The sequence below is a fragment of the Suricata suricatta genome, chromosome 2 (genome assembly GCF_006229205.1).
Source record: "Suricata suricatta isolate VVHF042 chromosome 2, meerkat_22Aug2017_6uvM2_HiC, whole genome shotgun sequence".
Classification (NCBI taxonomy): Eukaryota; Metazoa; Chordata; class Mammalia; order Carnivora; family Herpestidae; genus Suricata; species Suricata suricatta.
The window spans coordinates 44801614-44817902 of NC_043701.1; the positions used below are offsets into that span (position 1 = coordinate 44801614).

The 16289-nt window shown below is 54.6% G+C and overlaps 1 protein-coding gene across 4 annotated transcripts in view; it reads right to left on the reverse strand.

Moving 5' to 3' along the window:
* MINDY4 (MINDY lysine 48 deubiquitinase 4) overlaps positions 1 to 16289 on the reverse strand; it is a 110513-nt gene that overhangs the window by 22168 nt on the left and 72056 nt on the right. For all 4 annotated transcript variants that reach the window (XM_029925561.1, XM_029925574.1, XM_029925566.1 and 1 more), the window contains exon 13: positions 11819 to 11886. In XM_029925561.1, coding sequence (XP_029781421.1) covers positions 11819 to 11886 — 68 coding nt within the window. The remainder of the gene's footprint in view (positions 1 to 11818; positions 11887 to 16289) is intronic.

A 16289-nucleotide genomic window follows, 5' to 3' on the forward strand; every position in this document is an offset into this window, starting at 1 on the left:
AATTTCAGCCATGTCCCTGGCAAAGCAAGGATTACTATATTTTATAGACACGGAAAGACCCAGCACGCATCGCTGGGGGTGACATGAGGCTGCTGCACATGCCCCCGGGGCTCGCTGCCGCCCAGCGCTGAGCCCGAGGCCAGGCCCACCTCCTCCAGCCCCACCCCGAAGAGACAGACCTCCTAGAGGAAAGGGCTCTCAGCAATCTCAATGTTTGTTTTCCCTTTTAGCGCAGGAGAAGAGAAACCTGGTCTCAATTTTATGCTTTCAATCTAAGATCCGCCGTAAGCCCACAAGCCTAAACCACCCTGGCCCCTGTACCCTTCCCAAATGAGTCTAGAAACTCAAGCTCCATGACCTTTGTAGAAGATGCTTTCTTGTGGTTTTTAATAACCGTGGCCAGACGGGGATGGTTTGCGGTCCACGTGGGCAGATGGGCTGGGGTCGGCACTGAAGGGGCCCAGCAGAGAAGCACGGAGGCCTGGGGGTCCTGGGAACGGCCCGGGAGGCTCACCTGCCAGAGACCACCCAGCAGGCCCGGGAAGGAGCAGGCTGGGGCGCCAAAAGGCCGCAGGCAGAGCTCGACTGGCGCTAGCTCAGGCAGAAGAATTGATGGAAACTCTTTCTGCAGCATATACGGGCATCTTCTGAAGAGAAGAAAATAACCTCAAAGGAGCCCCGGGTGGACCGATAAGCATCGCTGGCCCCAAGCCAGCCTGAAGCTTTCAGAAGCGGTCTGATCTTCATAATCTCACAGCCTCGTGCTCACCCAGCGGGTCTAAGAGCCTGCGTCAGCTGAGAGCAAGGGGACAGGCAGAAAGGACAATGGGAGGAAACGGTAATTGCATCCTTAGGTGCAAACACGATGGGAAATTCAGGAGTGAGCTCGGAGCTTGAAAGGGAGGAACGTCTGCATTTCACATTAGGGCATTCGGGAGACGCCAGGGAGCAGCTTACGGCTTAAGAGATTTACAACTTTGGCAAATCTAGATGCCCAGACCTCCTTCTAGGGGAATTCCCTGGAGAGCTGTCAGGAGTCCTTGAGCAAAGGAAAAACGGCTTCTGCTCTGCTCAGAAACAGGGCAATTCAAAGGGTAGGGCTGTCACCGGGCCCGAGTTCCAGCCGTGTGGTGGTGAACCTCTCCGCTCCGGCCTCAGTCTCCCCTTCTGTGACACGAGGGACTTGCATGCACAAGATGAATGGTGTAATGGGCTGAACTGTGTCCCCCCACCCCAAATTCATATGTTGAAACCCTGACCCCAGCACCTGAGAATGTGGCTGTATAAGAAGACAGGGCCTTTAAAGGAGTGATTTAAGTTTACTGAGCCCATTAGCATAGGCCCTAACCCAATCTGACTGGGGTCCTTTCAAGAAGAGTAAACTGGGACACACAGAGGGACCCCAGGGATGCAGGGAAAACACCGTGTGAGGACGCAGAAGGCGGCAGCCACCTGCGGGCCCAGGCAAGAGGGCTCAGAGAAAACCATCCCTGCTCACACGTTGCTCTTGGACTCTAGACCTGTGAGATCCTGCTGGTCAAGCCACCCAGGCTGTGGCACGTTGTCACAGCAGCTCTGGCAAACTAACACAGGTGGCCTCCAACATCTGTTAGACTCAGTGCTCTCTTCCAGTGACATCTTCTAGGCAGAAGCCACATATATAAGAGCTACTCTGAAGGCATCCCATCCTTCTCCCTCTCCTAGCCTCTGTGGCCCCTCAGGGGTACCCCCAGGTCCCCAAGCCATGCAGGGTCCTGGGAGCAGGGGCTGAATCAGAGGGGCTGCCTGAGCTCTGAGGTCCCCAGACTCTCTGGGCTCCTGAGCTCAAGCAACAACCATTCAGTCTAACGGGCAGGCTGTCCCTTTCACAGTCTGCCTGGGGACTGGCCAAATGCTGGGCCCTAAATGAATTCTGCACGTCCTAGGGACACAGGTGCCAGGGGCCAGGAGGAGCCAGGGCTTGATGAAGTCTGCTCCCCAGCCTGCTGCACACTGGGGACCCCTTCAGGGAGCAGGAACGTGCTTCGATTTTAGATTCCAAGAAGTAAAGTGTGGGAGAAGCCTGAACGGTCTTGCCCAGGGCAGGGAAGCTTATGAGGAGGGCCTTGGGCCCTGGCTGCCCTACTGCCGACCTCTTCAGGATTCTGGGAGCCAAGGGCAACTGGACCCACCATCAGAGTGACGGCTCGCCTCAGAGGTATCTAGAGGAAGGGGAACAGAGAGCTCTTCCCAGGGTGCCAGCAAGGATCACTTCTCCCAGCTGTGCCCCCATCAAGAGGTCCCAGAGACAATGCACTGTACCCAGAAACAAAACAGAAAGGATGCCATGGCTGGCCGAGCCCTCAGGGCTCAGCACTTTGCATGGAAAAAAGGATGCCTAGCAAAAAGAACACAAGTGGCCCAGAGCTAGTGACAGGCACCAGCTCAGATTCAGCCCTCCAAGACTGGGCTAGGGCTCTGCTTCCTCCCCCAACTCACTCCTTGTCACACATCTCAAAGGGACAGACATTCTGCCACTGAGCAGCTTACAATGCTTGAGCCTCAAACTTGCAGACCTGTCATCTCAGTCTCCAATATACATCATCACTAAAGCCTCATGAGGAAGCGCCTGGATGACTCAGTGGGTTAAGTGTCTGGCTTCAGCTCAGGTCATGATCTCACACTGTTCATGGGTTCGAGCCCTGCATTGAGCTCTGTGCTGACAGCTCAGAGCCTGGAGCCTGCTTCAGATTCTGTGTCTCCCTCTTTCTCTGATCCTCCCCTGCTCATACTATATCTCAAAAATAAATAAAAAACATTAAAAGCTTTTTTTTTTAAGCTTCATGAGGCCAGAAGAGCAAGGGCCACCATTGCCATCTTACTGAGGGGGAAACGTGAGGCCCAGAAAGGAGAAGGGACTTGTGGTCTTGTGGTCACACAGGCAGTTAGCAGGCCAGGACTGTGTCCACCAACGTCAGTGTCCCCTGGGGCCTGAAACACGGGATGGTCAGCCTGGCAGTCCAGCTCCAGGCAGGTCCGGGAGCCTTCAAGCCCCACTCCTGCTCCCACCCTCCCTGGCTAGGGCACGGCTTGTCCCTTCACCCTAAAGCCTCCCCAACATGCATCTGAACATGTGAGTCTAAGGATCCTGCACAGAAGTTTCTGAATAAGAAGAAAGAGGTCTAAGTGGCCTAGAGACACAGTTCCAGTCTATAATCAGAGCCACTCACCTAAAACCAATGTCTGCGAGGTGGAGTCGTGGCCAGCTAAGCCTCAGACTGGCTGAGTGACCCCAGGCAAGTCCCTGCCTCTCTCTCAGCCTGAATCTTCACTTATAAAACCAGAGGACTGGAACAAGGGGTCTCTAGGGACCTTCTGGGATGTGAAAATGCATGTCTGGTTCATGACTCTGATGTTTAAAACATCAAGCCTAAAATAGGTGGTAATGAACCCGGGAAGGTCCAGCCAGGCCCCAGGGCCACCACCACACCCCGCTCCACCCCCTCCCCCGAGAATTCTGTTGACTTTTGAGGACAAATCCGTAGTGAGAAGGGCAGCTGTGGAACAATGAAGAGAAGCTGGGCTCTAAGGTCAGGGGGCCCTGGATTCAAATCTACCACCACCCCTTCCTGACCATCCCCTCTCAGAGGCTGCTTTCCCCCAGCAGGAGGGGGTCTGGGGGGACAGTACCTCCCTCTACCACAGATCGCTGTGAGAAACTGAACGAGGTGAACTATATAAAGCATCTGGCATTTGGTAAATGTCATTTCCTTTTTCCTACGATAACAACAATAATAACAACAACTAAAAACACAATGACAGAGAGGTCACGATTCCAGTAACCTCAACTACCCGTATCGCGGCCAAGAACCCCGAATAAACGGAGGCCTGTGAGCGGTCGAAGTTTAGCTATGAAGATCTAACAAGGATTTGGGCAGAGTGGGTATATTGGCCGTTTTCCCAGGAAGGCCTGCAGGGAGTGGGTGATGAGTCAGGGCACCTGGCTGTCGGGCCCTCACTGCTGCCCGCACCATGTGACCTTTAGCAAATGGCTTTCCTTCTCTGAGCCTTAGGTGTGTCATCCTCTGATGGGGACAATACCCACACCAAATAGTTGTTGTGATAAGGGCCAAGGCCATAAAAGGGCCTCGGCTAACTGCAGACAGCCCCACAAGTTGGAGGGGGTGGCTGTTATTCCCACTCTCCAGGCAGGGCCCTGGAAAGGAAGGGCCGAGGTGCGAGGATGGAGAGAAAGGAGCCGGAAGGAAGGGAAAGCAGAGGCGTCCAGGCCCTTCCCAGGCTGCCTTCTGCCTCACCACCCACTAGACCTCTCCCCATGTGCTGGCACCTTCCCTTTCCAACCAGACCTTGTGCAAGTGTTCCCTGCACACCCCCGCCGCTGGCCTTTGCCTGCTTTGTTCTCGCTGCCTGCCAAAACCCTTCCCACGTATCCCTCTGAGCCCTGATAAATGTCGCCTCCTCTGTAAAGATACCTCCCTTGCCCCAGGACAGATGTGCCCCATCTCTCCTAAACTGGCCCTTTTCTAAGAGCATCTGATGATGCTTTTCCAGTGCTGGGCTTGTCATTCCAGAGAGCAAGGAGTTTGAGGGCCAGGGTTATGTAGTGTCCATCTGGCCCCTCCTCACCCAGCACCCAGAACTGAGTTCTAATTCTGCAGATGCACAGCAAATGGGCCCTAAATTATGTGAGCCTGGCCCACACCCACCCCAGGAGAAGCCAGAAGGAAGGCCCTGATGGAATAGCTTCTGGAAGCTGAATCCCAGGAGATGTGCAGAGGCAGGCGGAAGGAAGCTTCCCACCCAAGTGACCGAGGTTGGCCTGGAACAGAAGATTCTTCCCAAAAGTTAGTTGCCTTTCCCTCCTCCCTCCTCCATCCTCCTTCTTCCCCCTCTTTATCTGGACACCCAAGCCTTTCAAGGAACGCAGAGGTAGAGCCTAAGGCAAGTGGGTAGGGTGCTAGATGCAGAGGGTCAGGACACTCTCCCAGCTCTGCCAATAAGCCTGGTGTGGCCTGGGCTCAGTCACCCTACTCCTCCATGGGAGACTCAGTGCCCATGGAGAGACCTCCTGCCCTCAGCCATACCATGCTGGCACTCACTTGCTGTGACATGCTTCCCCAGCATTCTGGAAGGAGGCCTGCTTTGCCCAGACTATGCCGGCTGAAATTAAATGGTGAAGGAAGCTAGTGGACCGCATCTGATTTGGTAGGGGCCTACTTGGGGGTCTTGTTTCCCACTTCTCCTTCTAAGTTGGCAGACACAGTGGGGCAGTGCCTGGCACTCCTCCCCCAGCCCAGATGGAGATGCAGGCACTGGGTCTTAGCCTGGAAGCCAGAACACTCAAGGATGGTGTTGGCTTGCCACCAACCTGCCCTAACATCTTAGATCTGTTCCCACATCTGTAAAATGGGATAATAGCCCCCGGCCTCTGGGCCTGCCCTCTTGGGTTACTGCAAGCCCCAGAAGCCCAAGGTGACAATGAGGACGTCTCTCTCCTCCACCTCCAGTGAGGCTGGGTCTCCAGCCCTCTGCCTTCCATAGGGTAAGAGGGCTTCACAGGGGCCCCAACGGAACCCAGTGAGATCTACAGGTCACAGCTCTGGTCCACTGTGGAGGGGACACAGAAGCAGGTGGCCACAGAGAGGAAGGAGGGTCAGTGGAAGGAAGTGGAGTTTGAGTGGAGGGTCTCCCATTTCCAGTGACAAAGGTACGCACAAGCCCTTTGGGTCTATATGCCCTTGGCCTTTTCAGACACACATGCTGAAAGAACTCACTAGCATGGCCTCCACCCTAATCTGAATCAAGGTTAAGGTGACCTGGAGTTCATTGAGGAAATTCCTCTCCTCCTGTTCCCTAGCTATACACAAAAGATGTCGGCATGTCAGGGAGGCAGGGCACTTAGCCACCGTGCTGGTCTCTCATATGACCCAGGGAAGCCAAGGGCTTTGTTCAAGGTACACAAAGCAGTTGCTATCTGTGAAAAGTTGGGGCGCCTGGTCTGGGTGGTCGTTGTGTGCACCACATTATTCTGGGCTGGAGGGGTCCCGGTGGGTGCAGCAGGAGGGTGGAGGAGGAAGGCGAGGGGTGTTCCATCTACCCCCTCCCATCACAACGGCACAGCTGGGACCACCAAGAACCTGGGATTCTCAAAAAGAACAGCCCACTGCTCAAATCCTCAGGCCACAGGCCACAAGCCCACCCACTACTAGGTGGTCTCTGGCTCAGCGAGTTCTGCTGGATCTGGAAGTGTCATTATTTTTCTTCATTTCTGAGAGGAACCAGTGGGGGCCTCCATTAAAGCCCTGGTCTGACCCCCTTCCCCCAAACTCACATCTTCATTCCTATTCCTTGATACATCCCAAAGTCCAGTCCATCCCATTCCCGGCCAGCATGGCACACCTCTGTGGTTTCTGCCTGCCTTCTGGGCCCCCTGTGTTCACAAGCACCACGGTGGGTGCAGCCCAGACCTGGCCACAATAAGGTGTCAGGAATGGTGTCATGGCTGCCAGCAGGCTGAGGAGTGCTGGGGAGAGGCCTTCCTCTCTGCCAGATCCGCCGGAGCCCGCCATGCAGCAGGTCCCTCCTGAGAACACAGACGAGACAGAGAGAAGAAATGTGGCCGGACAGAAGGAGGGACGCCATGTCCCAAAGCGTTATCTGGTTCCTGGATCCAGCCATTCCTGAACCCCTGTACTTTTGCTATGAATCAATTGGTAGCACTGTTTTCTGCTTAAACTGGCTAAGAATCAAGTTTCTGTCACTTGCCTTTGCATTACCAATACTCACAGTTGGCTTTCATTTCAGGGCTATTTCCACAAAGAAAGAAACGGTGCTGTTATTTTTCCTCTCCTGGATAAAGTGACAAGAGAGCAACAAAGCTACCATGGTGTGGCTACTACCCCTCACCGTCGGTGCCTGGCTGGTGTTGTTCAAAAATTTGCATATGACAAATTTTAGCATATGACAGACCACTGCCTGTTTTGGACTTCCAAGATTGCCTTTGGATGGCCCAAGTTGGCACTGTAGCCAATGTCAAGGGTCTGAGACATGAAAAGGTTCTCTTCACAGCTGCCCCCCACCACCACCCAGACCTAAGCCACCTAGTGGGCATCTCCAAAGCCCACCCCTGTGCCAGGCCCTGGCTCACTGCTGGCTCCCGGGGGCCAGAGCACCCTTGCACTGCGCCATGAAGGTCTGGCTCTGAGCCGGCCCCGACTCCATGGCCCTGAGCATCTCTGGGACTTGAGAGAGCACAACAGGGAAAGTTCTAAGCCGTGCGGTTTGGAAAGCAATGGAACAACGGAAGCATGAAAGCTGTACTGATCTACTGTAGCAACTCAAGATCTTAGGAAGGAAAACAGATGGTTTGAAATCAAGAGGAAAAAAATCAAAGCTTCACAAGGCTTTGCAGCGAGCCCCGGTAAACAAAACTCAAAGGCCAGCTTCGCTACTGTTCTTTTGGCTTCTGAGGGAGACATGACCAGGCCGTACCAGGCTGTGTGTACATCTGCCCTTGGTGCCCTCACCCTGGCCCCACCCAGAGCTAGCCACAGCCCATGGACAGAAGGCACTGACTTGGCTGCAAGGCCTGTCCCTGGGCATCAGGCATGAGTCTAAGACCCTTGCTAGGAGGGAGGGGTGGCCATGCCCTCAGCCACACACACGCTCACACAATCAAGTCACCTTCATAGCCACCAACACCCGCATCATCTCACACCCAGTGCCACAACCGCACAGAGCCCTCATGCACACATACACATGACCACAAATGCACACGCATGCACTGTACTTGCAAAGCATAGTGGGTTCCCAGCTTCACAATCCACTTCTCCCCGGCTGCACAGCATGTGATCTGAGAGCTGCTTTCTCTGGGCTACCGGACATGTTTTCAACAGCCCAAAGTGATAACAGATCACCCTGAAATGGCATCAAAGGGTTTGGCAACGCTGAATCTGAAACCCAGAGCAGGAAGGCCCTCGGGGATCGTCTGGTCCCATGGCCGTTAAGCTGTGTATGCAGAGCTGGGGCTTCTCCAAACAGGGGTCTCCTGGGGCCAGGCTGGAGATGGGGAGGGGCAGGCAAGGGGTCTCCGCCTCCCCACCCCACCCTCACCCCACCCCTCACAGGCTCTACTCAAAACAATCCTAGCTACATCTGCTTTTTATAGTGAGCTTTGGGACACCGGGTGTTTGGAAAACAGTCAGATGTCAGGTTGCCTATAGAAAGAATTTAAGCAGCACGAGTTTGTCCACTTCCTGTTAGAGATAAAGGGCCTAAGGCTCCGGCTCAGTCAGCCATAAACGTGCTGGCATCAGAGCAGAGATGGGGACCCAGGTGTTCCAAAGCTTGCCCCACTGGCAGCCAATGAGTGGGGCACTTTCACGGGAACTGTCACCCACTGGGCCACCCTAGACAAGCCTGTCAGCCTAGCCTAACAAATGGAGCCTGTGCTGGATGACATCTGCCCTCACGTGCCCAAGTGTCCACAGAGAAAGGCCTTTGCAAGATGCTAGCCCCCGTGGCAGGCCAGGATGGGGTGGCCTTTCACAATCCCAGGGCCATTATCACTGCCAAGTGAATCATGGCAAACCTCCAGCCAGGTCTGGCATCTTCCCTGAGAACAGGGATCAGAGGCTCTGGGGAGCTGAGGAAGCACCACTGGAGTGCGTGACTGGCACGTAAGGGGCGCAGACCATTGGGAGAGCTCCTCCGTCTAAGGCCAGAGAGCAGTTTCTTCAGAAGACCCCTGAAAATGCCAGGAATGCTAACGTGCTATTTTAAATAATGACAGCATGACTCCCTCCCAGGATCTGGGCACCATGTCGAAGGGCTCTTCTCCTCCTTGCCACCAGTCCTGTCCTTCCTCCGCACACTGCCACCCCTTTCAGGAAGTCCCCCAGATAGCAGGAAGGAGTGGCCAGCTCTCCTCTGTGAGGTCGCCAGCAGCCCTGTGCCCACAGCCCACAGTTCAAGGGTTTTGAACTTGAAGAGACAGTTGAGTGTCTTCTCGAGCACACCTTTGGTTGGCGCCCTCCCAGGGCACAGATGGGTTCTCCCACTTGCCCATCTCTTGCCCGCTCTGAGCCAACAGCGCACAGCACCCAGGGAGGCCCCAGGCCGCTCAGGAAGTGCCTGCCAGGGCGGAGCCCATCACCACTGGCAGGACCTGCCTGCTGCCATGTCTCTACCACCAGGTACCGAGCCAAGACTGAGGGCAAGATGCACAGGATAGGGCACCAGATGCCCCTGAGCACAGCTATGACAGGATCACGCCAGCAGCAGCTCTTATCTAAGCGGGCTGCCCACCAGGAGCCGAGCCAAGCACTCGACATATAAATCTTCATTTAATCTCGTGACGCAGGAATTATCATCCCCCTTTCACAGGGTGAGAAACTCAGGCACAAAGGGGCATACAGTCAGGCCTAAAATCACATCTGTTTTATCCCAAGTTCCTTAAACAGAAAACAGGGCTCCAAAGAGCCCCATCCGGAGCCAGGCTGTGTGGGCTGACCATCATGAGCTTGGGCAGGTCTCCTTTCTCCACCTGAGACAGGGATGCTGGCAGCAATCACTGGCGCGGCCTAACAGGGCTGCAGTGGCGGGAAACAAGCGTGCCGTGTAACATGCTGCAGCAAAGCATGGGGCTCACGGGAAGCTTACTAGGTGCTGGTGGCCATCGTTCCTGCTGCTGCTGAGTATCTTCCATGTTGCCTTCTTGGAAGGGAAGGGGAGCGCCAGCATAAGACAAGCCCCACCAGTGCCTGCCGGGTCCAACGCGAAAGCAGAGCTCTACCAAGGCAGGTCCTCCGGAGCCCCGAGTGGGAGGGACACGGTCTCAGCATGCTCACACTCCTTGCTCTGCCCTGAGAGCAAGGGGAAGGAGGTGACTCCAGCCGGATCTTACGTGTCTCTGTGCCTGGGTGTGTCTGTGTGCATATGCGTGTGTGTGTGTACACATCTGTATATATCTGTGCGTGCCTGTGTATCTCTGTGCATCTCTGTGTCTCTGTGTATGTGTACACATGTCTGTATGTCTCTGTGTCTGTGTGTATGTGTGTTTATCTATCCACATGTCTGGGTATGTGTGTCTGTCTGTCTATGTGTATCTATACGTACACATGTGGAGTGGAGAGGAGGGACGTGGCCGGGCTGAGATTTCAGACTTGTTAACATGAGGCCATGCGGGTCCAGCAGGGCAGCTGATCCTCACACAAGTGCCCCCCAGGAGCCAGGCCCTGAGCGGGGACTCACCCCTGCCTGGTTTGGTTGGAGGGGGCAGGCAGGGGATGGACGAGGCCCAAGTCCACCCACTCTGGATAACATGAAGAGCAGCCTGGCTCTGGGGCTCTGAGGGGCCATGCACAGGGAGACGGCCTCCAGAGCACACCCAGGGTGAGCAGGACCTGTAGCAGCTGCCCCAGTGACCACCAGAGCAGGGACCCTCTGATCACACAGTCCTAGCCTTTCAGAGCCAGAGGGTTCCCCGTACAGATGGAGAGACTGAGGCCTGGGAGATCACACAGCCAGATGTCACTGGGCCTGGCCCTCCTGAGAGCCCACCTTCCCCTCAGGTAGCTCAGGGGTCTCACCCACATACCCAGAGATCTCCACCCAACCTGGTGAGCCAAGGATTAGCAAACTCGGGCCTGGGGAGAAGACGGTATGGCTTACGGACTCTGGTGCACGTGAGCCTGGGCCAGGAATGAATCATATCATTATGGCAGGATTAGAAGAAAAATGCCATTAGAAAATCTGTGTGAACACCGCATTTAATAAGGTCAGTAGCAGCAAGCAGCAGGCAGGCCAGCGGCACGAGTCCACAGAGCCCCCGCATCCTCCTCATAACTAAGCCAGAGCCTGCGGGGCACAGGGCAGGCCCTGGCCCAGCCCCGCCGCGAGGGCCAAGTGTCTCCTTCTACCAGGGCCTCCCCAGCCTGGGCACCACATGGCTACTCTTTCTATCTCCCCACTCCCTAGGGCCCACCTTCATGGGGTTGTTTCCAAATCATCCCCCACAGCAAGCACTCCCCAAAACTGAAAATTCATTCCCTGGGTCTCCACGCCCCCTGGAGTCTGCTCGATACTTGGAAAAGGAAGGGGTAATCGACTGTACTTTACAAAACTGTTCACGTTCTGTTAATCTGCTCCCCTCCCTGGTGACACAATGCCCAGATGACAAATACGGATTAGAGGTCTGGAAAGCTCATGGAGAATGGGCGTGATGGAGAAACTCCAGCTCTCGGGCAGCCAGGAGGCCACATGTGATAAGGGTACACGGAACTGAAGTCCTCCCCTTCCAGGGCCCCTGGGTACCCGCCTACCCGTGTCCTCAGGGCTGGCCCTGGACAGACCTTGCAGCTCTCAGACTGCCATGGCCTACAGCGAGACCCCATCCTGAGTTCATGGGGGCCCCTGGTCCTCTCCCAGATCTCTGCCTTAACTGCTCATCCCCACCCATGTCCCAGGGGAGTCCACATGTGAGCTGAAGTATGCGCACACCACAGTCCTACTGGGGCCCCAGTGGCACTGTTAGCTCTTTGGGTGGGAGTGACTCACCAGGCAGCCCCAGCATGCATGGGAAGACTGAGAATGTAGCTCTGAATACACATGTATGTAGCATGTAACTGCTCTCTCTCTTCACCACCCAAACACCCCATTATACTACTTCCTTCATCCTCTCAACTATGCTCATGACGCGCCTACTATGCACCAAGCATGGTCCTAGGCTTCTGGGGGTGGGGGTGGGGGTGGGGATGGGGGGCAGCAGCGAACAAGCCACAAAAGCCCTGACCAGGAGTTGAGGGAGGAAGGCACTCACAGCTCCGTGGACCTGGACAGGATGGCAGACAGGGTGAGCAGGATGCATCCATAGGGACCGGCTTCAAACTGGGAAGAGGAGAAAGGAATGAACACCCATCAAGTCTGTACTCCCATCCTCTCCCCTCCATGGGGGCCAGACCTAAGGAGTGGCCTGACCCTGAGCCAGCTGCCCCAGCCGGGTCCCAGAGGTCACCAGGTGGCTCCACAGCAAGCCCCCTACATGATGGGGAGCACACCAGCCTGGGTGACAATGGGGGCAGATACAGTGGCCACCGAGGTGCATACCAATGACGACCAAGTCCCGGAAGTTCGCAATACAGCAGCCTCCCTTACCATGTAAGCGTCTTACATGCATTATCACACTTAAAACTGCCACAGACCTGTGCTTTACAGTACTGTTAACATTACCCTCTGCCACACAAGGGAACAGGTCAGATATTGAGCAGCCAGCCCGAGCTCACACAGCTGCTACGCAGCCCAGTGAGGGGGTGGGGGTGGGATTCTAGCAGGCTCTATTGGACTCCAAATCCCTTACTCCTAAGACCTGCACTGTGTTAAGAGCACCAGAGAGCAGGTGTGGGGCAGAGTCAGGGTCAGGAGGGCTGAGTGGCATGAGCCGTTCAAGGCCAAGGACAGATCCCTGTCTTGCAAAAATTGTTGGTATTTTGTTCATCATGGATTTTTTTGGATTAATTTTGATATTTAAAAAATATTATTGATACCTCTTTGAAGTCGGTACCCATGGAGAGCCCCTCATTCACCTCCCCCTGGTCCCGACCCTGCATTAGAGCCCACAGCCTGGAGCCTGGCTGCCTGGGTTTAACTCCCTGGCTGTGCCATTCCTAGCTCTGGGGTCACGGGAACATTTCTTAACTTCGCTGTCCCCCGTCCTCTCACCTGTGAAACAAGGGTGATTGTAACAGGACCTACTCCCATCAGGGTGTTGTAAAGATTAAATGAGGTCATCCTTGTAAAGGACAGGGCCTAAGCTGTGTGGGTTGTTTGTACAGTGCTGGCTCTGCACTGCCACCTGTCCAGTGGGCCCAGGAGGCCATGGCCTCCTGCCATGGGCTACGTTACTCTGGCTCCCTAGATAAAAGTCATCCCCCGGCTGCAACTGTGTGAAGACCTTACTTATCCCCATCTCGGGATGACACCACTTTCGGTGAGCTGTGGTTGAAGACACTGTCTTACAATGGTCAGTGTTCTCTTTTTGCGCTTGAAACCAGACCCCCCAAAGTATTTGTTTTCCTGAAACAATAAGAATGATATCACTGATCACATTTCCATTTTGCCTTGGTTGCCAGGAAGCTCAGAGCCAAGTATGGCATTCAACGGTGGTAATTATCTTTTCTTTCCTTCAAAATGCAGTCTCCATTTCCATACAACAATTCAATTTGTCATCTAAAAAACTACTGTGTGAACTTTCATGCCAGGAGGATGCTCCCTGCTAAAGTTGTACTTGTGAACAAGGTGGACAAGGATCTGCCTTTGTGGGAAATGACTCAGGGAAGAAAGAACAATAAGAAACTGAAAGGGATGGGGAAGGGACCCTCTCTGACAGGAAATATAAGGTGCTCTGGAAACACACAGTAAGGGCGTTCAAGCCGACTAAGGATATAGGGAAAGAAGGGATGTAAAGGAAGGCTTTCTGGAGGAAGTGATATCCAAACCCAAAGGACAAGAAGGAATCAGAAGAGAAGGGAATGTTGTTCCAGGCAAGATGGACAGCACGTGCAAAGGCCCAAAGGCAAGAGAAAGGGCAAGTTTACTATGGTCGGAACATAGAAAGCCCCCAAGAACATCATTTTTTTTTATTTTCTTTTTGTTTTTTATTTATTTTTGATAGACAGAGACAGCGTGAACAGGGGAGGGTCAGAGAGAGAGGGAGATACAGAATCCAAAGCAGCCTCCAGGCTCTGAGCTAGCTGTCAGCATAGAGCCCAAAGCAGGGCTCGAACCCACGAACTGTGAGATCATGACCTGAGCCGAAGCCGGACACTTAACCGACTGAGCCACCCAGGAGCCCCGAGCATCATTTGTTTATAATTAACTTTTTATTTTTATAAATTCATTAGTAACAAAATCTTTTGGTGGGGGAGGGGGATATAGAAATGGAATAAATGAATCAACAACAGCCTTATATCAACCTCATTGTAATTCTCTGATCTCAGGACAGTCACTTCACTTCTTCTGTGCTCAGTTTCCCCATTTGCAAAGTGAGGGTAATGATTCCCTTACTTTGTGTATTTCCTTGGGTTCTGGTGCCCATTCTAGGAGCCTACAGCCGTGGAAGTGCTCTGCTAACTGCAAGGGGTAATGCTGATGTCCATATACAGCAGGACGCGGGCCTGGGAGGCCCAGCGCCCTGGTCACAGCTCTACTGGTGATTTGCGTGTTGCCTCACAGAGTGATGAAGCTCTCTGTCTCCGCTTCCCCTTCTGGAATGCCAACCAACTGCTGCCGTGGACCCACCCATGGTGTTGGGGGAGCCATGGCACTCTCTTGGTCGGCTTCCCCCTGTGGCTGCCAGCCTGCAATGAGGCAGGGGACACAGCAGGCCGCTGTGCGCCCCAAGTCTGTGTAAACATGGAGAATAGTCGGTACGACGTGGGCCAGCACTTTCCACAGTCCTTGGAACAACCTCAACCTCCCACAAGCCCTGGAGACGCCCCTCTGTGTGGACTGGCTAGCGGGGTGGCTAGCCCTGGGGCTTCTGGCCTCTGCCACAACATGACTGAATGGCACCAATATTCCATTTTGTTTAAAAAACACACACACACACATTTGCTGAAATTATCTCATCAAACCCAAGCTGCCAAGACATGGGAGGCCACAGGGCAAGGTGCCTGCATTGAAAGGAGAGCTCCCCAGGCAGACAGTTGGGCCGGAAACCACCGTTAGGGTCCGGAAAAATGTCTGGTGTTGTTTGGGAAGAAGGGGCCATTCTCCAGTGCTGCTCTGGCCCCGGGGAGACCTAAGCCCACCAAGGAGCCCCAAGCAGAGGTGGGGGCGGAGGCTCGCCCAGCTCGAGGGGGGCGGCCAGACATCTCACCCGAGGGTGAGCAGTGATGAAAACACAGCAAGGAGGCTATTTATTTTGGGCAGAGAGGGTCTGGTGTTCGTTTCCAGGCCTGGCACGAGGAACCCCTCTGAGGCCCAGGCCATGAAAAATGAATTTGGTGAGGGTAGTGCTGAGGCAGCTCAACCGCTTCCAGCAAAAACATAATTACCCTGTGGGGGAAAGCACCACCTTCCAGGGCGAGGAGGGCCAAATACTGACCACTGGTACACAGGACCCAAGGCCAGGTGAGTTGGGGGAGCCGCTCTGGATCCAGAAGAATGACAGAAAGCAGACGGCCCCTCCCCCGGCACTATCCCCACTCTCTGAACCTCTTCCACTGTCCTTTTCTTGCTTGGGCTTCACCGCAACCCTGGGGCACAGACAGAGGGAGGAGAATGGCCCCATTTTAAAGACAGGATGCAGAAAGCCTTGGTGCTGAGGGGTCACCCCAGGGCCATCAGCAGGTGGGAACAGGCCCCTGGAGCAGGCAAGTAATGTCCCCAGGGCCCTTCTTTGCCCCCTAGAAGCCTCCCAGGGCACTGCCCTCTCCTGGCGCCCATGGCTCCACCCTCTGCTTTACCTGATGGTGTGAACACAGGAGCCGGGTGTCGTGCCTCCCTGCTCAAATCACATGCACAGAGGCCATCAGGCTTTGCTCATCTTTCGGATGCACTGCTGTTTTCTCACAGCGCTCTGAGTGCATTTAAGAGTAGAATCCTTTCTGCTTAGTTAGATCATCTGGTGCTTAATTTAGAATGCATTCTTTTCCCTGTAGTTAAGTTTCTTCTTTAACAGCCACTGTTGGGACAGTAACAAGCCAGTTCTCTGCTAACTGCTCCATCTTCCAATCCTTCCTCAAAGAGGCACATGAGGCCCAGTGACCTTCCCAAGGGCACATGTGGCGAAGGAACAAGCTAGCTGGGGTCCCCAGGTCCCTGCTCCAGGACCCCTACACCAGCTGGGAAGTGCACTGCACTGGCAGACAGCCCACTGGGTTATGTCCATGAAGAAGCAAAGACGGCCAGGAACATGGAGCAAGTGACAGCCAGTCTAGGCCAGGACCCCTCCCATGCCAGAGCCCCTCCCTCGCACCTCCCAGGAAGACCAGACAGAACAGTCAGTGCAGAAAGGCAGTGTCCTAAGCTGGGGACACGGGCCAGGCTCCTCAGGCTGAATCATCCTTAGGCAACAGCTCTGGGGCAGAACGTTTCTGCAGAATCAGCACCTTAGTGATGACACACCTGCCTCCCTCTGGTCTCAGGACAAGGCCCATGTCCCTGCCCAAGCAGTGTCTGTGACATCAGTGCTAACAGTCATCCGTGCTCTGTCCAGGCGCACAGCACCATCAGAGAACAGGAGGGGACATTAAGCCAGCGAAACGTCCAGCTTTGTCTCACATTCAGCA